Source organism: Balaenoptera acutorostrata, chromosome 14, assembly GCF_949987535.1.
Source record: "Balaenoptera acutorostrata chromosome 14, mBalAcu1.1, whole genome shotgun sequence".
NCBI lineage: Eukaryota > Metazoa > Chordata > Mammalia > Artiodactyla > Balaenopteridae > Balaenoptera > Balaenoptera acutorostrata.
Window position 1 is genome coordinate 78157366 of NC_080077.1, and position 27747 is coordinate 78185112.

At 38.1% G+C, this 27747-nt stretch overlaps 1 protein-coding gene across 3 annotated transcripts in view; it reads right to left on the reverse strand.

Annotated features, from left to right (window-relative positions):
* The window catches only part of TTK (TTK protein kinase), a 53553-nt gene extending 36819 nt beyond the window's left edge, over positions 1-16734 (reverse strand). For 2 of the 3 annotated variants that reach the window (XM_057528231.1, XM_057528230.1), the window contains exons 1-10: positions 16594-16734; positions 15326-15466; positions 12749-12971; positions 12279-12385; positions 9930-10073; positions 9139-9250; positions 8903-8975; positions 8718-8812; positions 6804-6891; positions 5602-5722 (exon numbers count right to left, since the gene is read on the reverse strand). In XM_057528231.1, coding sequence (XP_057384214.1) covers positions 5602-5722; positions 6804-6891; positions 8718-8812; positions 8903-8975; positions 9139-9250; positions 9930-10073; positions 12279-12385; positions 12749-12971; positions 15326-15466; positions 16594-16729 — 1240 coding nt within the window. In that variant the 5' untranslated portion in view covers positions 16730-16734. The remainder of the gene's footprint in view (positions 1-5601; positions 5723-6803; positions 6892-8717; positions 8813-8902; positions 8976-9138; positions 9251-9929; positions 10074-12278; positions 12386-12748; positions 12972-15325; positions 15467-16593) is intronic. The other variant, XM_057528232.1, reaches the window with a different exon arrangement.
* Between the last annotated feature and the right edge of the window lie 11013 nt (positions 16735-27747).

Here is a 27747-nt window from a genome sequence, read left to right on the forward strand (position 1 = left end):
CGAGACACATAGTAATCAAAGTGGCAAAAATTAAAGACAAAGAAAAATTACTGAAAGCAGCAAGGGAAAAACGACAAATAACATACAAGGGAACTCCCATAAGGTTAACAGCTGATTTCTCAGCAGAAACTCTGCAAGCCAGAAGGGAGTGGCATGAAATACTTAAAGTGATGAAAGGGAAGAACCTACAACCAAGAATACTCTACCCAGCAAGGATCTCATTTAGATTTGATGGAGAAATCAAAAGCTTTACAGACAAGCAAAAGCTAAGAGAATTCAGCACCACCAAACCAGCTCTACAACAAATGCTAAAGGAACTTCTCTAAGTGGGAAACACAAGAGAAGAAAAGGACCTACAAAAACAAACCCAAAACAATTAAGAAAATGGTCATAGGAACATACATATCGATAATTACCTTAAACGTGAATGGATTAAATGCCCCAACCAAAAGACATAGACTGGCTGAATGGATACAAAAACAAGACCCATATATATGCTGTCTACAAGAGACCCACTTCAGACCTAGGGACACATACAGACTGAAAGTGAGGGGATGGAAAAAGATATTCCATGCAAATGGAAATCAAAAGAAAGCTGGAGTAGCTATACTCATATCAGATAAAATAGACTTTAAAATAAAGAATGTTACAAGAGACAAGGAAGGACACTACATAATGATCCAGGGATCAATCCAAGAAGAAGATATAACAATTATAAATATATATGCACCCAACATAGGAGCACCTCAATACATAAGGCAACTGCTAACAGCTATAAAAGAGGAAATCGACAGTAACACAATAATAGTGGGGGACTTTAACACCTCACTTACACCAATGGACAGATCATCCAAAATGAAAATAAATAAGGAAACAGAAGCTTTAAATGACACAATAGACCAGATAGATTTAATTGATATATATAGGACATTCCATCCAAAAACGGCAGATTACACGTTCTTCTCAAGTGCACACGGAACATTCTCCAGGATAGATCACATCTTGGGTCACAAATCAAGCCTCAGTAAATTTAAGAAAATTGAAATCATATCAAGCATCTTTTCTGACCACAACGCTATGAGATTAGAAATGAATTACAGGGAAAAAAACGTAAAAAAGACAAACACATGGAGGCTAAACAATACGTTACTAAATAACCAAGAGATCACTGAAGAAATCAAACAGGAAATAAAAAAATACCTAGAGACAAATGACAATGAAAACACGACGACCCAAAACCTATGGGATGCAGCAAAAGTGGTTCTAAGAGGGAAGTTTATAGCTATACAAGCCTACCTAAAGAAACAAGAAAAATCTCAAGTAAACAATCTAACCTTACACCTAAAGAAACTAGAGAAAGAAGAACAAACAAAACCCAAAGTTAGCAGAAGGAAAGAAATCATAAAGATCAGAGCAGAAATAAATGAAATAGAAACAAAGAAAACAATAGCAAAGATCAATAAAACTAAAAGCTGGTTCTTTGAGAAGATAAACAAAATTGATAAGCCAATAGCCAGACTCATCAAGAAAAAGAGGGAGAGGACTCAAATCAATAAAATCAGAAATGAAAAAGGAGAAGTTACAACAGACACCGCAGAAATACAAAACATCCTAAGAGACTACTACAAGCAACTTTATGCCAATAAAATGGACAACCTGGAAGAAATGGACAAATTCTTAGAAAGGTATAACCTTCCAAGACTGAATCAGGAAGAAACAGAAAATATCAACAGACCAATCACAAGTAATGAAATTGAAACTGTGATTAAAAATCTTCCAACAAACAAAAGTCCAGGACCAGATGGCTTCACAGGTGAATTCTATCAAACATTTAGAGAAGAGCTAACACCCATCCTTCTCAAACTCTTCCAAAAAATTGCAGAGGAAGGAACTCTCCCAAACTCATTCTATGAGGCCACCATCACCCTGATACCAAAACCAGACAAAGACACTACAAAAAAAGAAAATTACAGACCAATATCACTGATGAATATAGATGCAAAAATCCTCAACAAAATACTAGCAAACAGAATCCAACAACACATTAAAAGGATCATACACCACGATCAAGTGGGATTTATCCCAGGGATGCAAGGATTCTTCAATATACGCAAATCAATCAATGTGATACACCATATTAACAAATTGAAGAATAAAAACCATATGATCATCTCAATAGATGCAGAAAAAGCTTTTGACAAAATTCAACACCCATTTCTGATAAAAACTCTCCAGAAAGTGGGCATAGAGGGAACCTACCTCAACATAATAAAGGCCATATATGACAAACCCACAGCAAACATCATTCTCAATGGTGAAAAACTGAAAGCATTTCCTCTAAGATCAGGAACGAGACAAGGATGTCCACTCTCACCACTATTATTCAACATAGTTCTGGAAGTCCTAGTCACGGCAATCAGAGAAGAAAAAGAAATAAAAGGAATACAAATTGGAAAAGAAGAAGTAAAACTGTCACTGTTTGCGGATGACATGATACTATACATAGAGAATCCTAAAACTGCCACCAGAAAACTGCTAGAGCTAATTAATGAATATGGTAAAGTTGCAGGTTACAAAATTAATGCACAGAAATCTCTTGCATTCCTATACACTAATGATGAAAAATCTGAAAGAGAAATTATGGAAACACTCCCATTTACCATTGCAACAAAAAGAATAAAATACCTAGGAATAAACCTACCTAGGGAGACAAAAGACCTGTATGCAGAAAACTATAAGACACTGATGAAAGAAATTAAAGATGATACCAACAGATGGAGAGATATACCATGTTCTTGGATTGGAAGAATCAACATTGTGAAAATGAGTATACTACCCAAAGCAATCTACAGATTCAATGCAATCCCTATCAAATTACCAATGGCATTTTTTACGGAGCTAGAACAAATTATCTTAAAATTTGTATGGAGACACAAAAGACCCCGAATAACCAAAGCAGTCTTGAGGCAAAAAAATGGAGCTGGAGGAATCAGACTCCCTGACTTCAGACTATACTACAAAGCTACAGTAATCAAGACAATATGGTACTGGCACAAAAACAGAAACATAGATCAATGGAACAAGATAGAAAGCCCAGAGATTAACCCACGCACCTATGGTCAACTAATCTATGACAAAGGAGGCAAAGATATACAATGGAGAAAAGACAGTCTCTTCAATAAGTGGTGCTGGGAAAACTGGACAGCCACATGTAAAAGAATGAAATTAGAATACTCCCTAACACCATACAAAAAAATAAACTCAAAATGGATTAGAGACCTAAATATAAGACTGGCCACTATAAAACTCTTAGAGGAAAACATAGGAAGAACACTCTTTGACATAAATCACAGCAAGATCTTTTTCGATCCACCTCCTAGAGTAATGGAAATAAAAACAAAAATAAACAAGTGGGACCTAATGAAACTTCAAAGCTTTTGCACAGCAAAGGAAACCATAAACAAGACGAAAAGACAACCCTCAGAATGGGAGAAAATATTTGCAAATGAATCAACGGACAAAGGATTAATCTCCAAAATATATAAACAGCTCATTCAGCTCAATATCAAAGAAACAAACACCCCAATCCAAAAATGGGCAGAAGACCTAAATAGACATTTCTCCAAAGAAGACATGCAGACGGCCACGAAGCACATGAAAAGATGCTCAACATCACTAATTATTAGAGAAATGCAAATCAAAACTACAATGAGGTATCACCTCACTCCTGTTAGAATGGGCATCATCAGAAAATCTACAAACAACAAATGCTGGAGAGGGTGTGGAGAAAAGGGAACCCTCTTGCACTGTTGGTGGGAATGTAAATTGATACAGCCACTATGGAGAACAATATGGAGGTTCCTTAAAAAACTAAAAATAGAATTACCATATGACCCAGCAATCCCACTACTGGGCATATACCCAGAGAAAACCGTAATTCAAAAAGACACGTGCACCCGAATGTTCATTGCAGCACTATTTACAATAGCCAGGTCATGGAAGCAACCTAAATGCCCATCAACAGACGAATGGATAAAGAAGTTGTGGTACATATATACAATGGAATATTACTCAGCCATAAAAAGGAACGAAATTGAGTCATTTGTTGAGAAGTGGATGGATCTAGAGACTGTCATACAGAGTGAAGTAAGTCAGAAAGAGAAAAACAAATATCGTATATTAATGCATGTATGTGGAACCTAGAAAAATGGTACAGATGAGCCAGTTTGCAGGGCAGAAGTTGAGACGCAGATGTAGAGAATGGACATATGGACACCAAGGGGGGAAAACTGCGATGAGGTGGGGATGGTGGTGTGCTGAATTGGGCGATTGGGATTGACATGTATACACTGATGTGTATAAAACTGATGCCTAATAAGAACCTGCAGTATAAAAAAACAAACAAAACAACTAATACTAAACTTTCATTGGGTTATTTGTATGGAAATATGTTAATATAAATGTTTCAGACATTACATGAATTTTCTAAAAATCTTATATTTGTATTTGTATGGAAATATGTTAATATAAATGTTTCAGACATTACATGAAATTTCTAAAAATCTTATATTTGTATTTGTATGGAAATATGTATGGAAATATGTTAATATAAATGTTTCAGACATTACATGAAATTTCTAAAAATCTTATATTTGTATTTGTATGGAAATATGTATGGAAATATGTTAATATAAATGTTTCAGACATTACATGAAATTTCTAAAAATCTTATATTTGTATTTGTATGGAAATATGTTAATATAAATGTTTCAGACATTACAGGAAACTTCTAAAAATCTTATATGTTCTGGTATAATGTTATAAGTAATAATCCTAGTTATTACTTTAAAATGTATATCTCAGAAATAACTAATTTTCTTGTCAACTGCATTATTATGAACTTTCATCAAATCTTTAACCATGGTCATTTTTAAGTCTTTTGTCATTTACAGACAGTTCTGGGTGTACTCTGATGATTTTGCAAATATGTTCCTATAAAAGGGTTTCATCTTCAAGAAATTCATGGAAAAGACTCTGACAAGTACAGGTTTCTGGTAACTGACTGTACTGCTGAACTGAATGAATAAGCATTTTCAGAACTCTAATGAAAAACTGATGAACTCATAAAAGTGCTAACAAAAGATCAAGATGAAAAAAAAGAAATTAATTACATGGGACTGAGTGAACTGATGAGGATGAGTATAATTTTTGTGACTTTCTGTCTGAATTAAAAAAAAAAAATCCCACAAGGACTCAGAGGAAAAGAATATACAAATCAATTTTCACTGCAAAGTAAAGGAGCTGTTACAGTGGAGGATTACTGGACTGAATGTCAATATTATGACATAGTATAAGTGTGTTTCATGTTTGGTAATTGCAATCATTGTTGCTTTTGTTGTGGTCATCCATGTACAATGCTTGGTGTCAGTCTATTTATCTCTTGTAAAAATAAAATACAGTGTGTGTGTGTGGAAAAAAAAAAAAAAAAGATAAAGGGACAGAGGCATAGACTTACATGGCAATTGTTAGGTGGCTGGTCAACTTCCACAAGTACAAAGTGATTCTCTTAATTAAAGAAGTAGTCTGTTTTGTCACTCTTACCTTCTAATTTTGTTAGAAGACTTGATTCACTTTTATTCTTCAGGGTTACTGAATCAGTAACAAGTTCAGAACTCTTCTCATCTGACATCAGAGGTTCCTTGGAACGAATATTTTTAACAGACTACATAAAAAGAATAAGGTTTGATTTGATTTTATATAAAATAAAGTCTCATCAACAGAAGTAGTACTAATCTGTCTTAGTGTTCAATATACTAAAGTCTCACTATATGAAAAGACTGCTAGGAAAATTATCTATTATATTTACATGTGGACTCACAAACTGCCAGCAAAGATAACTTCTTGAATTACTGACTAGAGCAATGGGAATGGCCATAACCATAAAATTGGCCAATTTACTTTCAATAGACATATTAATCAAATGATAAAATACAGTCACTTAAAGAGAGAGGTTAGAAAATTTGAATCTAACATAAAACACACTTCATTATTTTGTTACTGTGATCATATTTTATCACCAAAAATAACAGCACTGGTCAAAATTAAGATTTGTATAAGTCTAAGAGAGTATTATTCTAAATCCAGAAAATAAACTTTTGACACAACTGTGCACTATTCTCTAAGATAGCTGTAAACTAGTTAAACTCATTATTTAAAAGCAAAGACCATGAAAGAGAGAGACGAGTTACAAGGAATTGAAAATCAAAAAGACCTACATTGTGATGCCAGGGGTTTAACTCAACTACAGTAAGAATAGTATAACCCCTAAAAATCAGTGCACCAGGGATTAAAGCTGTTTCCTGTATTTGAAGTTCACACATCTGCCATATCAGAATGCCAGGATTATCTAAGCCCTCACCTCTGCCCCATCACAAAGCCACTCCCTCATTTTTGTCTAAGATGCCCTGCCAGATCATATGATTAAACATACCAAGAAACAAAAGCTGGGGGGCATGGCTCGCCCCGCTATTCCCAAATCCAGGCCAACTAACCTGATAAAACACTATATAATAATTGCTACTTCAGAGTTACCCCAGGAGATCGCTGATCATTGCCCTACCACCTCAACCGAGGAGAAACAGTTTAGGACTTATGTGCCACTGCCCATCAGTGGTCCGACATCTCTTGGGGCTTCAGGAACACTGCTGGAGATACATAAATCATGGACTCCTTTCCCGGAAAAAGCTCCATGGACCCTGAGTCAGGAACCCTTGCTTCATGGAAAGATTTAAAAATGGACATACCGTTAAATGTCTCAAGTCACTGGAATCATTTCCACTTGATTTACATCCAGAAACGACTGTATCTCGGCATTCTGATCCAGAGATCTGTCTGTTACCCATGAAACAAAACAATTGTAATGTTTAACCTGAAATCAATCATTTCAACGTATTATTTTTTCAATTTTAAAGTTGGCTTTTTAACAGTATGTACACCTTTTAATTGGAAAAATCACTTGGAAAGATTTTTTTTAAATAAATGTATGTATGTATGTATGTATGTATTTATTTTTGGCTGTGTTGGGTCTTCGTGGCCCGTGTGCAGGCTTCAGTAGTTGTGGCACACGGGCTCAGTAGTTGTGGCACACGGGCTTACTTGCTCCGCGGCACGTGGGATCTTCCTGGATCAGGGCTCGAACCCGTGTCCCCTGCATTGGCAGGAGGATTCTTAACCACTGTGCCATCAGGGAAGTCCCCTGGAAAGATATTTTTAAAAATAACAAGATTCCAGTATAAACATGACTAAAGTGCTGGGCAGTGATAAAAGTGAGAGAGATGAGTAGTAAGCAGGTGGTTGCCCACCCTGTTATGTAATAAGTAACAGCTGGAGTCAAGGTATGAATGTGGGAAAGGATAAGGGAACAGCAGTATGTAGATCAAACTACACTTCAGGTTGCAAATAGCTTAAGGATAAGAACTAGGATGTAGGCTCTCCTATGGGAGAGTGCCTAGCTCACAATCTATCAAAACAAGCACCAAGAAAATGGCTGGTTTGTTTCTGCTCTTATTTTTTTGAGCGGGAGAAAGTCTCCTTTTTTTCCTAAGCTAGCACTTGAAATGGAGATGACAAGAAAATAGTCATCTCATAAGATTTTGGAGCTTAACCTTGACATCCAAAATGCTCTTTAATATCAATGTTCAGTCAAGCCCTAAGTATAATAAGAATTTAAGTATAGAAGACACCAGCTAAAAACAAACGGTTATATTTCTAAAGTTTACTTGCAAAATGATTTTCTAGAATCCAAGGAGCCTTTTCCATTAGAAATAATGTAATGAATAGTGGTTATAGTTAAAAATAGAGCAGAAAAATAAGGTCCCTTAGCTAAGCTGCAATACGAGATTCTCAGTTTTCAAGTTGAAGGAAGGAGACCACATTGGATGTGGTGAACAATACTTCATCTCTACCTACCCTGCCCCACTTCTTGAAGCCTTAGGCTCAGAAGCGAATGAGTGGGGACTTCCCTGGTGGGCCAGCGGTTAAGACTCCCTCCCAATGCAGGGGTTCAATCCCTGGTCAGGGAACTAAGATCCCACATACTGTAACTAAGCCTGCACGCCACAACTACTGAGCTCATGCGCTGCAACTAGAGAAGCCTGCATGCCGCAATGAAGACCCAGCACAGCCAAAATAAATAAATAAATATTTTTTAAAAACAAACAAAAAAAAGACTAAGGGCCATGCTGACTGTAAAGTGAGGTGCACATGTAAAAAAAAAGAAGCAAGTGAGTGAATTAATCACCTCTCCCACTGATAGCTGCCCCTTTCCTTGAACGAGCTGCAAAAGAAATTGTTCCCAGGCCTCCCTTCACCCCTATGGAGACTTCCATAACCACTGAAGACAGTCTTACCAGAGAGGCTACCATAAGGGAGAAATGTTCAAACATCAGGAGTTTTTACCCCAGGGCTGTTTGCATAGTCTTTTAATCTTCGTGTTGACTTAATATTTTTTCCTCTGTGTTTCCTAATTTTTTAATAGTTCCTTTAGTGAATATTTTTAATGAGTGCAAAAGCAAAATAAAGTCATATCTCCCACTCATTCCTCATACTAAGTAAAAATGTAATCATAATTACTTTTACATAGTAAAAGACTTTAGGATCATTCTGCCATCAATCTTCAAGTTTTGAAACCAAATTAAAAAATTAAAACTCAAACATACCTTTTAGTAAAAGGGGGTGCAACTGAAGCATCTGTCTTCTCATGGTAATCCGGGCTACTTAGAAGGTTAACTGGGACTCTTCCGAATGGGCATGACTAAAAATGTTTTGAAAGATTAAGTAACTAACTAGGAAATGAGTACAGACCTCACCACTCCCATTTTAATCAGAGTTAAAAATAACTTACTCGCTTAGCTTTGTTTGTTTGTTTCAATGGATTTCGATGGCCTATCTCTGCATCTTGAGGGGGTATGTTCTCTCTAAACAGAAAGAAAATACTCCCGATTTTTAAAAGAATAATATTGACACATGCATTTTCATCAACTGTTAAACATTGTTATTGTAACATGAAAATATATACGCAGATGTATAAATAATATAAATGTAGGACGAGCATTTAAAAAATGGATTCAGTTTCCTTACCCATACAAAAACCTGGCTTTAGTCTGTGCTCTGGAATCACAACTGATGTTCCTATTTGGTAAATGTCCAAGTGTACTGGGGAATGGTTCTTGCACATTTGATACTGTAGATGCTGTAAACATTTGAAATTGTAATTAAATTTATAAAGACATAAGAAATACACAAAAAAGTAATGTCATAAATAAGAATGTTTTAAAAGTCAATGCATAGTAAATATTTGTCCCCAAATAAGATACGCAGACATGAAGATGTTATGAAGATAATTCTCTAACTATACTTCAAAACTATTCCATAATTCTATAACTGTTTACTCAGAGTAAAGACACATTCCTTATTTCTAACAGCAAAAAGTCATTCTCTTGCCTAGATCAAGTTTTTCTGTTTGTTTGTTTTTAACTGAAGTATAGTTGATTTACAATGCTGTAATAGTTTCTGGTGTACAGCAAAGTAATTTATATATATATATATATTCTTTTTCGTATTCTTTTCCATTATTGTTTATTAGAGGATATTGAAAACAGTTCCCTGTACTATACAGTGGGACCTTATTGTTTTAGATCAAGCTGTTTTTAATGTGTTACCAATTCGAGTTTGATTAGGGAAAAAAAAATTCCAACAAGAAAGTAATGACTTTGTTACTTCTAAAAGTCTTACCTCCTTTACATCTAAAACTTAATCTTAGATTTTGATCATTCTAAATAAATGATATTTTTCTATAAAATATTATCCTGAATCCTTTTTTGCAGGACAAAACACCACAGAAAAGTATTAGCACACACTAACATATTTACCTGATAAACTCTTCTTTTCTTCCTCTGAAAGCAGCTGCTTTTTTTGAAGGTTTAAATTCCGAATGGCAATTTCCAGCATTTCTACTGGTACTGCTCCGCATTCCACAGCTTTATGAAGAAGTTGCTTGCTTTTTTTGAAATTACCTAACAAAGTAAAAAATAATTGTCATTTAAATGCAGCAACCCTCACTCCCCAGAGGCATATTCATCAGGACCTAGGAAAAAAATTTAAAAGTCTTAGGCAAAAATGTTTACTCCAAGGCTCACGCACGTTATTCATAAGGAAGTAAGCAATTTCTCACTTCTGATAACAAGTCATGTCAAACAGTTTACTTGTACAAGATGTTAACTGATGTAATTATGTATTGGTTTATTGCCACGGTCCATTTTCACAAGTAAAAGAAATGTTAGCAATGCAGTTACAAAATGGGGGCAGCAAAGGTCAACTCAAACAGTTAGAAACTTGAGAGAATTCAGTAAAAGGGAAAACTAAGCCTTAGCTGTTGCAACAGTCTCAAGAGCATCAATCTGTTACAACACAGCATAATAATTATCATCTATAATAACATTTAGTCATTAAGGTTGACATCTTTTGCTAAAGGGAATTCCCATCGAAAGGATTCATGTGAAAAAATGTAACAATAAAGATTAATCTTTAGCTACCAGACTTAGCTACACCACCCCCCAAATGCAAAATACCTGAGAAACTACCAAAATCACCTTTTGACTACAGATAAGTTACCAAACAAATTTTCTTTCAACTGCAAACTTACCCAATACATTTAGTTTAGAATTTCATTTATAAATATTAAATGTATACATCATGTATGTTATGAAATGTGTTAGCATTTATGGGAGCCACTGGGCTACACTATGCACTTGGCACTTGGGTATAAAAATGGTTAAGAGTCAGCCTCTAGCTTCTCACAGTTTACAAATTTTAAGAACATAAACATATTTGATAGAGACTAAGACTACATTTATTCAGAGTACTGATATTTCATGTATTGAGCGTTTCAGGATAGCAAAAGAAGAAAGAAAGGCTTTAGACAGGAACTAGTAATTAGGGAGCTTACTAAGGTCATAGACTCCTTTGAGAAGCTGATAAAAACTGTGGAATGTCCTCCACCCCTACAAAAATACACATACACACCAAAAGCACATAGGACTTCGGGGATTCTGCATTTTTCCTGAAAGCCTATTCATCAATCTTGTTCAAAATAATCACAATTTGGACCTTGAGGTTACTACTACATCCCAGTGGTACCAATGAGGTTTATTTCTTATTTACAGATAATATAATTTGAGATTTTCAAAATTTGTATTCTAAAGTTATAAGTTTATAGGTGCTGTTGATAGGCCATAACACCTCAAAAATTTAAAAAAGTAGCATGAAGGAGAGATAGATGATCTTAAAGGCCTGGCCAAACTCTAACAAGCAACGAGTCAATTCTCCCAGGCAGGAAAGGGATGATTTCTTTTTTAAGTCACATGATAGTGCACAGGATAGATGAGAGAAGATGATTCAGATAACTAGGACTCAGAAATCATCTGAATAAGGAGAAGTTCAGGATCTGAGTTTATACAGTGCTTTTCTCCAACCTCGGTCCTGGCGAATACTCTCCAAGGAGTTAGCCCTGCTTTGGACATGACTACGAGGATTCTGGCTGAGCCAAAAAAAAAAAAAAAGAAATGGTGATAATATGTGTATTACTGGTGGGAAATGGATCAGGGTTGGAGCAGCAACGAGGCAAATGGAAAAACAGGAAACCGTGGCCAGAGGGCCAACAGGATAGATCCAAAGGCCCCAGAAAATGAAAAGAGTAAAGGCTAATGGCCAGGCCAAAAATGTCTGAGGAAGAGACTGCCCTCGTTCTATCTAAAATGTCCAGACTAGGTAGAACCAAGTGAGCAAGAAATAAAAGCTTCTACAGCAGTTTACTTTTTTTTAATTGAACTACCAATTAATGCTACAATTATATTCTGATACATATTTTGGTGCTATGACACCATTGCACGTGAAAAACTTATCTAAGCTCTGGTTTAAATATCTTATATCCTCATCCCAGAAATACTCAGTAAAGAAGTCACTTTCCTTTAGATGTTTCCTGAATCTAACAGCACACACGTGATGTTCATGCTTATTTTCCTGGGTTACTCCTCACAAGTGGAAGGGCCCGTATGACAAATATTCTCCACATTTACACTTAGGTAGCATTCTTCCCCCATATTCTCATCTGATGTTTCACCTCATACTTCTATTTCATACACATGATTTAACATTCGAATGTAAGTTACGGTAGGAAGCTATCCTCTACTTAAAATTCGGACTTGACATTTTCAGATTACCTTGTGATAGTTCAAACTGTGCAAAAGATATATGCACGAAAGCAAATTTCTTGCAGTTTGCTCTGGCCATCTGAAAGTAGTCGCGTGCGTCATCGGGCTCTTGAATACTGAAATAAAGATTTCAGAGTCAAGTTTTAAGAAAAAGGACACATTTGCCTAAGTTTGATAACTCCTCATTCTATTTTCCAAAAGACACAGGATATTGTTCTTTTTTCTGTATGTAAATTTAAATGTTAATTTTTAAAATCTTTTTAGGCAGAGTCTAGAGTATGTAACTTTTGTGGAAATATGTACGTAGTAAAGAAAGTTTACATTACTCACTTGTTAATTATAAACAAAAGGATTTCATCAAAAAATATTAAATTTCTTACAAGTAATTCTGACATCATGTTTTCATTTTACCTTTTGGTGATGTAGTTATGTGTTATGTAATGTAGTTAGCTAAATGCAGTTAAAATGGTAATACTTACGCTTTTAATTCAGCAAATCTCACTTGAATTCTAGCAAAACTCTCATTTTGGCCATATTTATCTGGAGGAAGTGCTTCAATTGCTTGATTGTAACGACCAATCAATTTATTTAAAAGGGCATCATTTAAAGGGACACTGTTTTTCTCTAGTTTGAGCAACAAATTCAACCAGTCCTCTGGGTTGTTTGCCATCATCATAATTTGGTTAACAGTTCCCGAGTTATCTGAATAGGGGACAAAATATACCACAACAGAGGAAAGACATAAAACAAATGCCAAATTGCACTTTTCTTTCAAATTACAGTTAATCACTGATACTCTCAGTATGAACATACACAAACTCCCTAAAATACTTTTTTAAAACTTGTTAACAACTCATGCAAATATAAGCAAACTTATTTACTGTATATATATATTTTTATGATGGTATATTGTACTACAAAAAGCTATATATTTTGAAGGAAAAAAAACCTTGGAAATAAATGTTTATGAGGAGCTTTAGAAAACCATATGCAGTCTAAGAATATTGTATGCTGCAGCAGCATAATTCTATCTTAGCATTCTAACGATGCAAAGAAAACCTAAGCCTCTCTCACCACCACCAGTACCAACTTTCTTGGAAAATTCTTCATGCTTATTCATTAAAAATTTAGAAACTTACTGCCTTAGTCCTAACATAACCTTTACAACCTTATTGATCCAACATTATATCCATATTCCTCAAACTTAGTTTTAAACCGATCAAACAAAACCAGTTTACAAAAGATAAGCAACTGGTATGGTCATTTTCTTCTCCCTCCAATTTACCCACATTTCTCCAAAATTTTCATGTTATTTATTTATTTTTAACCTTCTTTAGTGTTACTAGTTGTCCTGTTCAGTATATTTTAGTCATTATTAAACATTATTAAATTTAGATTTCTCAGAGAAATTATCATTCTTTCTATTAGTTTCAGTTACCTTCAACAAGGGTTAAATATTTGCTTTTACAAACAAAATTACTGTTTCTGCTTTTTACTAAAAAAAAAAAAAAAAAAAAACAGATTCATAACTTTGTTTTTACCCTTAAATTTAATCCGGTCTGACCTTAACTTCATTTTCAGTTTTACCTCCCATCGCCTTCCTAACAAGTTAGCCTTCAAGGTGTCTAAAAAACGGTCTTTGCAGATGTATTTCTCATACCCCATTCTCCCTCTATTAAAACCTTAAAGCATCCTGTCTTATTGTGTTAGTATTCATTCGATGTCAAACATATATTACAATGTAGCATAGTAGATACTAAATTCTTCTCATCTAGAAACCACGGTTTTAATCTTCCTCAGTATTATGTCTTACATCCCAATTATCAATATATGTTAAGTATTCACAGTTTTGAGCAAGCTAAAGATATTAGATAAGGACTTATCTACCTTGGCGTACAAGCTTTGTTACCACTGTTTAAATACACAAAGTGTGGTGATAGAATATCACCATATTAAGATTTGCTTAACACCAAAATGATCAGTTTCTAAGTTGTTTCAAGTGAATATGACCTGCCATCATGACTAGTTATAGGTTCTTCCATTTGCTTTCAATCCCTCATCCATTTAATGGTTAGTACAGATACAACAAACTTATCCAAAGGTCACTTTTCAAAAAAACTCAACAATCTAAAATATAGTAAAGATTTGGCTTCTGAGCTAATACTTTTCATAAAACTAGGGCATTAAACTTTGGGCACTTTCATTCATTCATCATTCAATAAATATTTAAGTCCCTACTACTCGCTAGGCACCATTCTTAGTTCTGCAGACACAACACAACAGATAAAAGCCACACCCTCAGAGAGCTCACTTTCTAGTGGAGGAGAGAGACAATAAACACATGAGTAAATGAGATATAAGGTGACTAGTGCTATAGAGAAAAATAATACAGGGAAAGGAAATAGGGGACACACACCCAACCCTACAGGTTGCTATTTTAAATAGGTGTGTTAGGGAAGCCCTCGATGAGATGACATTTGAACCAAGACTTGAAGGAGGTAAGAGTGGGCAGGTAGCTGGGGAGCGGTGTTCCAGGCAGAGAGCAAGAACAAAGGCACTGGGATAGGAGCTGGTCCAGCACACAGGAGGCATATAGCAAGGGAGCTGCCGTGGCTGGAACAGTGAGCAAGGGAGAATAGGAAAGAAAGGCCAGGAGAGTAAGAGGAAGATTCTTCAAATCAAACACTGAGTGTTTAACCTTAAATCTGTACATCATTTTATTGAGACTGGTGAGGTTTTCTCAGTTTGCAGCAAAAAAAGGAATGGAAAAAAATGGCATACCTATTGATGGCAGGCATATCAGCGGAAATGACAGCTGCCAATAATGGAAGAGTTACGAAAATTACCTCTGAGCACACTGTAATATGTGATGTTAAGTGTCCTTTTTTAAGAAAGTGGAAAATTGTGGGAATATTTCCACACACAAGAGTTAAGACATAAAATGTTTGTGCTCTAATTGGTAAGCGTCAATTACTGAGAAAAGTACACCATGTGAACACCCAGTGGTTAACATTTCCTTCCTTTACCTCAGAGGTATTCAAAACAAGGGAACTCACCGGTAGTATCAGCAGAGACTTTATTCAAGCTTAGCTCATCAGTAAGGTCTTCGTTTTTAAATTTATTTTTAATATCTCTCACTTTGTTCATTATGGAATCAATTGTCAACTCTCTGCCACTTAAATCCTCAGCCTCCATTTCTAAGGAAAAAAAAAATCGAACTATTCAGAATTCTTATTTTTACTAGCATTAAAGAAAAAAATGTTGCAACTAGCCTTTTAGAACCCAGGAGACTAAAGCATTAATTACATGAATATCTCAACACAGATATTATCAGCGTGGTATTTGTGAAGCTATGTACACAAAAACAACAGCATGTCTCTGTAATCCGCCCAGCAAGGATTCCAACAGGTAAGTCCACCTCTCCTTTCCACCAGAACGTCAATGAAACCATTGCACAACACAGAAGATGCTGCCCCCTTTCCAACTTTCCATTTTTCTTCTCTGCCTTCCTTTCACTCTTTCTCCAGAATTATTTTCTCTGGGCCATCTGCAAATTCAGTCGTTTTAAAAAATGTGATGGTACGTTTGCTTGGATTCTGGTAGTGACATATAGGCATAAAAAAAATCCTTTTGGTAGTGAGAATAACCATTCCTTTATTCATCTGCTTTATGTCAGTACACCTGCACATTGCAAGTGCTTTCAAAGCATGATACATACAACATCACTGCCCTTTATTGATAAATGGGATATCAGCAGCTTGTTCTTGTGCATATCTGGCAGAAACATGATGTGCTACCTTAATCATTCTAATACCAAGAATCTACTGTATTAGTACAGTACTGAGCACTTGCTCATCTGCATGGTGTTGACGTTTAGTCCCCAAAGTGTCCGCAGTCTTTCTTCCTGTCAGTCTCATCTTTGTGATTCTCAAACCCATCAATCCAGTAACCCAGGGTCACTGATGTCAATGGCGCCCCAGACCTCGAGCGTAACAATGAAAAAGGGGGATAAAGCGGGCAGCTAGGTGTCACCCCTTGAAGCCAGGTCCCAAAGGTAACTGTCAGAATCACGGCCACCATCTCCTCTCCCTGTTCTAAAACACCAGACAAGAGAGGGAGTCTCTCCAGATGCCCTGCCAGGCCGTCTCTCCAGCCAGGTCCACACCGACCTCTCGTCTCCCGGGTCCTCAACAAAAAAAATCTCCGGCACTACCGGGAGGATTGGAGGGGCACAGAGCCCGCCCCTCCCCCTCCAGCCCGTTGAGCCGCACCCTACGTCTTCTGCCAGGCTGCGAGCCCTCCCCGCCTCGCCCCCACCGCTCACCGGCCCGCGCGGCGCGGCTGAAGAGCCCACACACCGGCCGCCGCCGTCCCTCCGTGCGCCGGCAAGGTAGGACCCTCCGCCGCAAAGCCGCGTTGAGAACAAAAGATGGAACCCCAGCCCCTCTCCGCAAACACATTTGAATTTCCCCGCCGCGGCCGCCGCGGCCGCCTATTGGCCAGTACTAGCCACGTGGACGCGTCTGCCGTGATTGGTTCCTGTGCCCCGGCACCGCCCCTTCCCGTGCGGCTCACAAGCCCAGCCCGGCGGGGTCTTCCGGTCTGACTCCGCCTACTCGGCGCCGGGAGTCAGAGGAGTGCTGGGAGTCGGCGGGTGTCCCCGGGGCGCCGGTAGACTGGCTTTCCTGCACCTGCCCGTTTAACAAGGCCATAGTTTTGCCCGAGAGGTAGCCACTCCCGGGCAGAGTGACCCGGTGAAGGGAAAATAGGAGTGCAGACGCTGCTCCCAGCATCAGGACCTAAAAGGGGCCGTGTCAGTCGGCCCTTCCCCGCCACCGCCCCCTCACTCCTCGGTTCTTCAGGCTCCTCACTGCCCGACTTAGGGAGGATGCGGCAAGGAAGGATCGTTCACAGGGCCAACTCAAGAATCTCAGTGCTTTTTGTCCTTGAGCTCCCACTAGCCTTAGTTCTTCCACTAGACTTAAATGACTGTATGCCTCGTCTTCAAGCCAAGGCCCTCCCCTTTGTCACAATTCTGCGCGGAACTCACACGCCCATCACGATTGCTATTTCTGAACTCGCCGTGTCAGCCCCCCTCCCTCCGAGCCTGTCCCGCTTTAGAGCTCGAGTGCCCTTGGGGGAAGGGCACCTCCCCGGTAATCTACGCGAGGGCGAGGCTCTGCGGCTAAGTGGCTTTGTGGTCCAAGGCAATGCTTCTCTTCATCTGCGAAACGAGATGCCTGTTGTACCAGCATTATGACATATGCTCTATGGCAAGACGGGTTGGTTGGTTTTGTGTACGTGTAGGAAACTAACTGCAGCTGTCACTTGTTAACTCCAAAGCTGTCCTTAGAACCCTCGCATTCCCAGCTCTGACTAGCCACCCGGCCAGCCTGAAAGCCCGTCCTCACCGAATACATCTTTCCATACCTTCTGGCTCTGTATTTTTGCTTCAGCACAGCAAAATGATGTGCTATACCTGGTTGGCTAATCACTACCTTTGCATCATTGAGCTTAACACTGCCTTTAATTGGAGGAATATACTATTCCACCAATTCTTGTTGATCTCTTTGGGGCCTGATCTCAAAACTTGCATTTTCCTGAAAATTCTGCTACGAACTCTTCTTTCTGTACACTCACTCCTCTGGTGAGCTCCTCCAATCTTACTTTTTTCTTTTTTTTTTTTTTTGGCCACACTCTGTGGCATGCGGAACTTCCCTCACCAGAGATCGAACCTGTGCCCCCTGCATTGGAAGCAGGGGAGTCTTAACCACTGGACCACCAGGGAAGTCCTCAAATCTTACCTTTTAAAATACCATCGATGGGGACTTCCCTGGTGGTCCAGAGGTTAAGAATCTGCCTTCCAATGCAGGGTATGTGGGTTCGATCTCTGGTCAGGAAACTAAGATCCCACAGGCTGCGGGGCAACTAAGCCTGTGTGCCACAAGCGCACCACAGCTGGAGAGCTGGGAGGCCCCGACAAGAGATCCCACGTGCCACAACCAAGACCCGACGCAGCCAAAAATAAATAAATAAATAAATATCTTATAAAATAAAATACTATCTATGTGTTAATGATTCCCAAATGTATAACCCCAGCAGAACTCTCTCTCCTGAACCCCAGACTCAAATATCCACTGTCTACTTAACATCTCCATGTAAATGTCTCATAGGTATTTTAAACTCAAAATGTTCAAAACAGCCCCTGATCTCCCCACTCCCAACCTAGTTCCTACAAAATCTTCTCTGTAAAAGACATTCCTTGTTCCATTTTTCTTTTTAATAAGTAGTAACACACTTCTTTTTTTTTTTTAAGTTTTTAATTATTTATTTATTTATTTTTGGCTGTGTTGGGTCTTCGTTTCTGTGCGAGGGCTTTCTCTAGTTGCAGCAAGTGGGGGCCACCCTTCATCGCGGTGCACGGGCCTCTCACCATCGCGGCCCCTCTTGTTGCGGAGCACAGGCTCCAGACGCGCAGGCTCAGTAGTTGTGGCTCACGGGCCCAGTTGCTCCACGGCATGTGGGATCTTCCCAGACCAGGGCTCAAACCCGTGTGCCCTGCATTGGCAGGCAGATTCTCAACCACTGCGCCACTAGGGAAGCCCTGTTCCATTTTTAAGCCCAAAACCTTGGTGTCATTCCTGACCCCACAGCTAATCCGCAAGCAGATTGTGTCAGGTCTAACAAGGTAGTCCTGGAATCCTACCACCTTTCTCCACCTCCACTGCTACTGCCCTAGTACCGGGCACCTTCCTCACTCACCTGGGTTATTGCAGTGCCTCCTGGCTGGTCTCTTTGCTTCTGCCCTCACCTCAATTTGTTCTCCAGCACAGCAGAGTAATCTTCAATGAGATCATGTCGCTCCTTTGCTCAAAACCCTTCAGAGCTCAGAATAAAAGTCAAAAGTCCTTACAGTGGTCTAGAGCCGCACGATTTAATATGGTAGCTATTAGCCACATAGGGCAATCGCGCACTTGAACTGTGGCTACTGCAACTGAAGAACTGAATTTCTTAATTAATTAATTTAAATTGAAAAACTGATTCTCAGTGCAATTCTTGCAAGAATTTTAAGTATATTGGAACAACCGGAGAATGTGAATCTACTTTTTCAACTGTAAATTCTGTGAGCTCTAAATGCAGAGGAAGTACTTCCAATGAAAGTGTCTGAGTTTAATTTGTGTTGTAAGTATACACACTAGATTCTGAAGATTTAGTATGAAAAAAATAATGTAAAATACATTATTGATAATTTTTAAAATATTGATCAGTTTTAAATGATGTTTTGATAGATAGTGTTAAAATATATTATTAAAATTAATATCCCCAGTCACAGACCAGAGGAGACTAAGACTTGACAAATAAAAGCAAGGTGGTATCATGGATTGGATCCTGGAACAAAAAGTGGACATTAATGGAAAAACTGATGAAATCCAAGTAATAAGTAATTGAGGTTTAGTTAATAGTGATGTACCGGCGTTAGTTTCTTAATTTTGACAAAGGTACCACAGTATATACGATCTTAATAGCAGGGAAGTTGAGAGAAGAATGCACATCAACTCCCTGCACTTTTGCAACACTTGTGTAATCAAAAATTACTCCAAAAAAAAATTTCTTAAAATTTGGAATTTTCAAAGGAAAGGTAGGAGAACTAAAGAATGTATTTGAAGGAAATATGGCCAAAAATTGTCCAAATATGGTAAAAGCTATAAACCAACAGACTGAAGAAGCTCAATGAACCCCAAGCACAAGAAACTTTCCAAAAATTATGTAGGCACATAATTAAATTGCTCAAAACTGGTGATACATATATACAATGGAATACTACTCAGCCATAAAAAGAAATGAAATTGAGTTATTTGTAGTGAGTTGGATGGACCTAGAGTCTGTCATACAGAGTGAAGTAAGTCAGAAAGAGTAAAACAAATACCGTATGATAACACATATATATGGAATCTAAAAAAAAAAAAATGGTTCTGAAGAGCCTAGGGGCAGGACAGGAATAAAGACGCAGACATAGAGAATGGACTTGAGGATATGGGGAGGGGGAAGGGTAAGCTGGGACGAAGTGAGAGAGTGGCATGGACATATATACACTACCAAATATAAAATTGATAGCTAGTGGGAAGCAGCCGCATAGCACAGGGAGATCACCTCGGTGCTCTGTGACCACCTATAAGGGTGGGATAGGGAGGATGGGAGGGAGATGCAAGAGAGAGGAGATATGGGGATATATGTATATGTATAGCTGATTCAATTTGTTATAAAGCAGAAACTAACACACCATTGTAAAGCAATTATACTCCAATAAAGATGTTAAAAAAAAAACAACTGGTGATAAAGTCTAAAAAAGCAACCAGATTAGAAAGATAAATTACATAAAGAGGAAGCATCATAAGGCTAACAGAAGACTTCTTATCAGAAACAACATAAGCCCAGAGACAGTGGGGCAATATCTTTAAGATCAGGCATACCTGAGAGATACTGCAGATTTGGTTCCACACCACTGCAATAAAGCAAATATTGCCATAAAGCAAGTCACATAATTTTTTTGGTTCCCAGTGCATATAAAACACATATATGTTTTTACACTATATTATAATCTATTAAATGTGGAATAGCATTAGGTCTAAAAAACAATATACATCCGTTAATTAAAAATACTTTATTGGTAAAAAATGCTAACAATCGTCTGATACTTCAGCAAATTGTAATCTCTTTGCTGGTGGAGGGTCTTGCTTCTATGTTGATGACTGCTGACTGAGCAGGGTGCTTCAGGTTGCTGAAGACTGGGGTGACTGTGGCAATTTCTTAAAATAAGACAAGCAAGTTTGCTACATCAATTGACTCTTCCTTTCCTGAATGTTTCTCTGTCCTCTGCATTCTCTGTATGCATTGCTGTTTGACAGCATTTTGCCCACAGTAGAACTTCTTTCAGAATTGAAGTATCTTCTCAAGCCCTGCAGCTGCTGTTTCAAATAAGCGTATGTAATATACTCGATACTCTGTTGTCATTTCAACAATCTTCACAGCATCTTCCCCAGAAGTAGATTCCATCTCAAGAAACCACTTTCTTTGCTCACCCATAAGAAGCAAGTCTTCATCCACTCAAGTTTTATCCTGAAGCTGCAGTAATTCTGCCACATCTTCAGGCTCCACTTCTAATTCTAGTTCTCGTACTATTTCTACCACATCTGCAGTTACTTCTTCCACTGAAGTCTTGAATCTCTCAAAGTCATCCATGAGGGTTGGAATCAACTTCCAAATTCCTGTTAATGTGGACATTTTGACCTCTTCCCATGAATCATGAATGTTCTTTATGAAATCTAGAATCATGAATCCTTTCCAGAAAGTTTTCAATTTACTTTGCCCAGATCCATCAGAGGAATCGCTATCTATGGTAACTATAACCTTATGAAATGTATTTCTTAAATAAGAAGACTTGAACTTCTAAATGATTCCTTGATTCATGGGCTGCAGAATGGATGTTGTGTTAGTAGGCATGAAAACAACATTAATCTCATTGAACATCTCCATCAGAGCTCTTGGGTGACCAGGTGCATTGTCAATGAGCAGTAATATTTTGAAAGGAAACTTTTTTCCTGAGTAGTATATCTCAACAGTGGCTTTAAGATACTCAGTAAATCATGTTGTAAACAGATGTACTGTCAGCCAGACTTTGCTGGTCAATATATAGAGTAGGGGCAGAGTAGATTTAACATGATTCTTAAGGGCCCTAGGATTTCCAGAATGGTAAGTGAGCATTGGCTTCAACTTAAAGTCACAAGCTTCATCAGCCCCTAACAAGAGAGTCAGCCTGTGCTCTGAAGCTTTGAAGCCAGGCATTGACTTTTCCTCTCTAGCTATAAAAGTCCTAAATAGTGTCTTCTTCCAATAGAACACTTTCATTTACATTGAATATCTGTTGTTTAATGTAGTCACCTCTATTCATTATCTTAGCTGGATCTTCTGGATAACTTGTTGCAGGTTCTACATCAGCACTTGCTGCTTCTCTTTGTACTCTGTTATTATGGAGACAGCTTCTTTCCTTAAACCCTATGAACCAACCTCTGCTAGCTTCAAATTTTTGTTCTGCAGCTTCCTCACTTCTCTCAGCCTTCACAGAATTGAAATGATTAGGGCCTTGCTCTGGACAAGGCTTTGGCTTAAGGGTATGTTGTGGCTGGTTTGATCTTCTTTCCAGACCACTAAAACTTTCTCTGTATTGGCAATAAGACAGTTTTGCTTTCTTTCATTCATGTGTTCACTAGAGCAGCACAATTAATTTCCTTCAAGAAGTTTTCCTGGACTTCCCTGGTGGCGCAGTGGTTAAGAATCCGCCTGCCAATGCAGGGGACACAGGTTCAAGCCCTGGTCCGGGAAGATCCCACACGCCGCAGAGCAGCTAAGCCCATGAGCCACAACTACTGAGCCCATGTGCCACAACTACTGAAGCCCACGCGCCTAGAGCCCGTGCTCCACAATGAGAGAAGCCACCGCAATGAGAAGCCCGCGCACCGCAACGAGTAGCCCCCTCTGGCCACAACTAGAGAAAGCCCGCACACAGCAACGAAGACCAAACACAGCCAAAAATAAATAAATTAAATAAATAAATTTATTTTTTAAAAAAAGAACTTCTCCTTTGCATTCACAACTTGGCTAACTCTTTGGTGCCAGAGGCCTAGCTTTTGGCCTATCTCTGCTTTTGACACGCCCTCCTCGCTAAGTTTAACCATTTCTCACTTCTGATTTAAAGTGAGAGACAACCAATTTTTCCTTTCACTTGAACACTCAGAGGCCATTGTAGAATTACTAATTGCCCTAATATCAATATTGTTGTGCCTCAGGGAATAGGGAGGTCCGAGGAGGAGCGGGAGAGAGATGGGGGAATTGCTGGCTGGGGGACCAGTCAGAACACACACATTTATCAATTAAATTTGCTATCTTGTATGGGTGTGGTTGGTGGCCCCCCCAAACGAGTACAATAGTAACATCAAAGATCACTGATCACAGATCACCATAACAAATAATAATGAGAAATTTTTTAAATATTGTGAGAATTACCAAAATGTGGCACAGAGAGGTGAAGCCAGCAAATTCTGTTGGAATAATAGTGTCAACAGACTTTCTCGAAGCAGGGTTGCCACACATCTTTAATTTGTTAAAAAAAAAAAAACCAAAAAACAAAAAAATGCAATATCTGCGAAGCACAAGAAAATGAGGTATGCCTGTACTAAAGAGGGAAAAGATGATCAACCCACAGTTATATATGCTCAGAATATTTTTTTCACTATGAAGGAAAAATAAAGATGTTTTCAGACATCCAAAAGTTGAAAGAATTAATCACAAGGAGAATTGTAATACTACAAGAAATATTCAAAGAAGTCCTTCAGGCTGAAAAAATTCTGAATCTACATAAAAGAACAAAAAACACTGAAGGTGGTAAATATAAGTACATATAAAAGACATTTTTCTTATTTTAAAAATCCTTTAAAAATATAACAAAGCAAAAAATAAGAACAATCTGTTGTTAGGTTTATACAAAAGTAAAACATATGACACTAGCAGCACTAAGGCCAGGAGGAGGGAAGGTTTTTTGTTTAATGTTTTTCTACTTCATGTCAAGTGGTATAATATCAATTTTGATAAGTTAAAGATGCATTCTATAAACCTCCATTGTCTGCTACTGTAGCTATTAGCCACAAGAAGCTCTTGAGCACTTGCAATGTGACTAATCTGAAAGGAAATATCCTACAAGTGTAAAATGCACATCAGATTTCAGACATAGTGGGAAAAATAATATAAAATTTCTCATTAATATTTTAATACTGTTATAGGTTGAAATGATAATTTGGGTATATTGTATTAAATTTTAAAAGTATTAAAATTAATTTCATCTGTTCCTTTTAACTTTGTTTAACATGGCTATTAGAAAAATTGTAAATTATATATGTGGCTCACATTTTATATCTATCGGATAGTGTTGCTAGAAACTCTAAAGCAGTAAAAAAAAAAAAAAAAAAAAAGAAGAAGAAAAAACCCTCTAAAATCAGTAAAAAGCTGAAAACCAAACAAAATTAAACAACCAAACAAATAAAAACAAAAAGTTATGGCTAATCAGTGAACAAAAGAGGGAAAATGAAAATATTCAATTAATCAAAAATGAAGCAGAAAATCAGGAAAGAAAAAAAGATCAAAAAAAGAGAAAATAGGGCTTCCTGGTGGTGCAGTGGTTAGGAATCCCCCTGCAAATGTGGGGGGCATGGGTTCAAGCCCTGGTCTGGGAAGATCCCACATGCCGCGGAGTAACTGGGCCCGTGAGCCACAACTACTGAGCCTGCGCTCTAGAGCCCACGAGCCACAACTACTAAAGCCAGTGTGCCTGGAGGCCATGCTCCGCAACAAGAGAAGCCGCCGCAACTAGAGAAAGCCGGCACACCGCAGCGAGGAGTAGCCCCTGCTCGCCACAACTGGAGAGGGCTGGCGCGCAGCAACAAAGACCCAACGCAGCCAAAAATAAATAAATAAAACAAATAAATTTATGTTAAAAAAAAAGAGAAAATAGTAGAATTAAATCCACTAAATCAACAATCACATTAAGTGTACATGATCAAAACATCCACTGAAAAGGGTAGAGATTTTCATATTGAATAAAGAAGCAAATCCCAACTATCTGCTGCCTATAATAAACCCACTCTAAATATGAAGACACAAGTAGGATAAAAGTAAAAAATGTAAAATGATATAACATGCCAACACTGCTAAATACAGAACCAGAAAGACCTAACTTGGTAGAGATCTATAAAAACAGACTTAAGCATTTTTGATCATCGAGATCTCTGATCATCTACGTCTTTGATCTCTGATCTAAGATATGTTTTAGTGTCCTCAGACATGGATCCAGAGTAGAAACTTACTAAAAGTGAGTACATCTGCTGGAAGCCTAGATCAAATGTTTTCAAGGCCAGCCCCAGATTCTACATCCCAAGTAAATATTTGGACAGCTGTGAAAATAGGCACTGCTTCTCTCTGATGGTCAAGGGTCATTTTTGACACATATCATAGCAATGGATTGAATACAATATCTATTAAAACAGGCGTAGATAGTTCAGAGTCACTAGCAACTAAAATGTGTCTGCTAAAACTTCAGAATGGAGAAATGGAATTTAATTGGAATAACTTGCCTCACCATTGGAATAAGTAATCTAACTACCCAGCACCACCATCATTCACCGTGACCTCAGGTCACTGATCTGGAGAGGAGAAGAGAAAGTAAATCAAGAAAAGAGAAAGAAAAATAAAGGTGAAAGCTGCTCTCCTATGATTTACTCTGTTAAGAGCTAAGATGGTATCCCTTCTTGGTTTACCTAAAGTGATCAAAATTTCAGATGACCCAAATAAACATATAAAAAGAAGAGGGTACAGATGTGTATTAGTCAGCTTGGGCTGCTGTAACAAAATACTGGGTAGTTTAAACAAGAGAAACTTATTTTCTCATGCTTCTGGAGGCTGGAAATTCAAGATCAAGATGCCAGCATTTGATATTTGATGATTTGGAGTTTGATGGAGGGGATAAAGCCTTGCCCACTAGGCTTGTGGCGGGAGTGGCAGCCTGATGATCTCTGAGTGGATCATTTTTCTCTTTTCTTCAAGGATAACACATGTTCATAACTGAAAAGCTCTATTTTTTGTCCTGTGGAATCCTGGAAGTCTGACAGTCTTCCTTCATTCTATCCCGTTTTCTCTGTCTCTGCCTCAGCTGGCAGTGTTTCTGCTGGTATAATCTCATCCTTATTCCTAGCTTCAACTGAGATGGCTGATTAAATCTGGGGGTAATCTTTATTTGAAATGATTGTCCAGCTATAAGCGTGGTGTTCTCTCAGGATATGCTTTCTCATTCTTTGCAGTATGGATAGGCTGAGAATTTCCCAAATCTTCAAGTTCTGATTACTTTTTTGCTAACACTTCCCTCAATTTATCTCTCTCCTCTTGCATTTTACTGTAAGCAATAAGGAGAAAGCAGGCTGTACCTTCACCTTCAAAACTTGCTTAGAAATCTCCTCTGCTAGGTATCCAAGGTCGTCCCTTGCAAGTTCTACCTTTCACAAGACACTAGAACAGAGTTCGGCCAAGTTCCTTGTCATTTTATAACAAGGATCATCTTTCCTCCAGTTTCCAATAACATGTTCCTCATTTCTAAGATCTCACCAGAAACACCTGTAATGTCCTTTTTTCTACCAACATTCTGTTCCTTGTGATGTATGTATTCTCAAAGATAATAAAAGCTTCCTCTGACAATTAACAGTTCCTTCCATTTCTCTCTCTTCTTGCATTTAACTGTAAGCAATAAGGAGAAACCAAGCTGCATCTTCACCTCCTTCAATCGCTGATTGTTTCCTCTTTGCTTTCTGAGCTCTCACCACAATCACCTCTAACATCCATAATTCTATCAACAGCCCCTTCAAGCAATTTAGGACTTTTCTAGCGTGCACCTCAAAACTCTTCTAGCCTTGACCCATCAAAGCCATTTCTGCATTTTCATGTATTTGCTACACCAGCATCCTACTTCACGGTACTAAAATCTGAATTAATCTGCTTGGGCTGTCATAACAAAATACTATTGACTGAGTGGCTTAAACAACAGAAATTTATTTTCTCACAGTTCTGGAGGCTGAAAGTCAGAGATCAAGTTACCAGGGTTGGTTTCTGGGGAGGCCTCTCTCCTCGGCTTGTAGATGGCACTATCTCAGTGTGTCCTCGCATGGTCTTTTCTCTGCGTGCAGGTGGGAAAAGTGAGAGAAAGATCTCTGCAAGCCTCTTCTCTTCTTATAAGGACAAATCACATCAGGGGTTAGGATTTCAACTTACGAATTGGGTGGGGGACACACACCTTCAGTCCATAATGATTGTCATATATATACGTCAGTATATAAAGTGACTAATATAGTTATAAATAAATGAATAAATAAATAAGACAATGTAAGCATATATATGTATACACACAAATATATACTTCTTTAATGGTGGTTGAATGGATGAAAGCAAAATAAACACAAATGATTCATCTCATCCAGAAGCCCTGAATATTTTGAAAATATTTAGAGGCTATTTTGAAGATGGATGTGCTGTTCCATGTTTTAGCCTAATTGCCCTTCCGTTTCTTTGAAAAATGCACATTCCTCCAATATTTCTGAGAGTCCCTTGAGTTTTGCACATGTGTTTATGTACAAGAACACGCAGCTACTACATAAGATTGTAATCGTCTTCCTTTATCTGCTTAAACCACCCTTCTCGGGGTCCTATGTGGTTTGCAGGACATCTCTGCCATTTTCCCTGTTGCGTGACTATTACTGAGATTCTATTAGACCAAAGGTTGTATGTGTATGTTTGCCAAATTCTTCATCATAGGGCTGTTCTCACCTGAAAGGTAGGCCAGTGGAAATCTGACCTCCATGAACCTCTTGGAAGAGGCAGTTGCTAG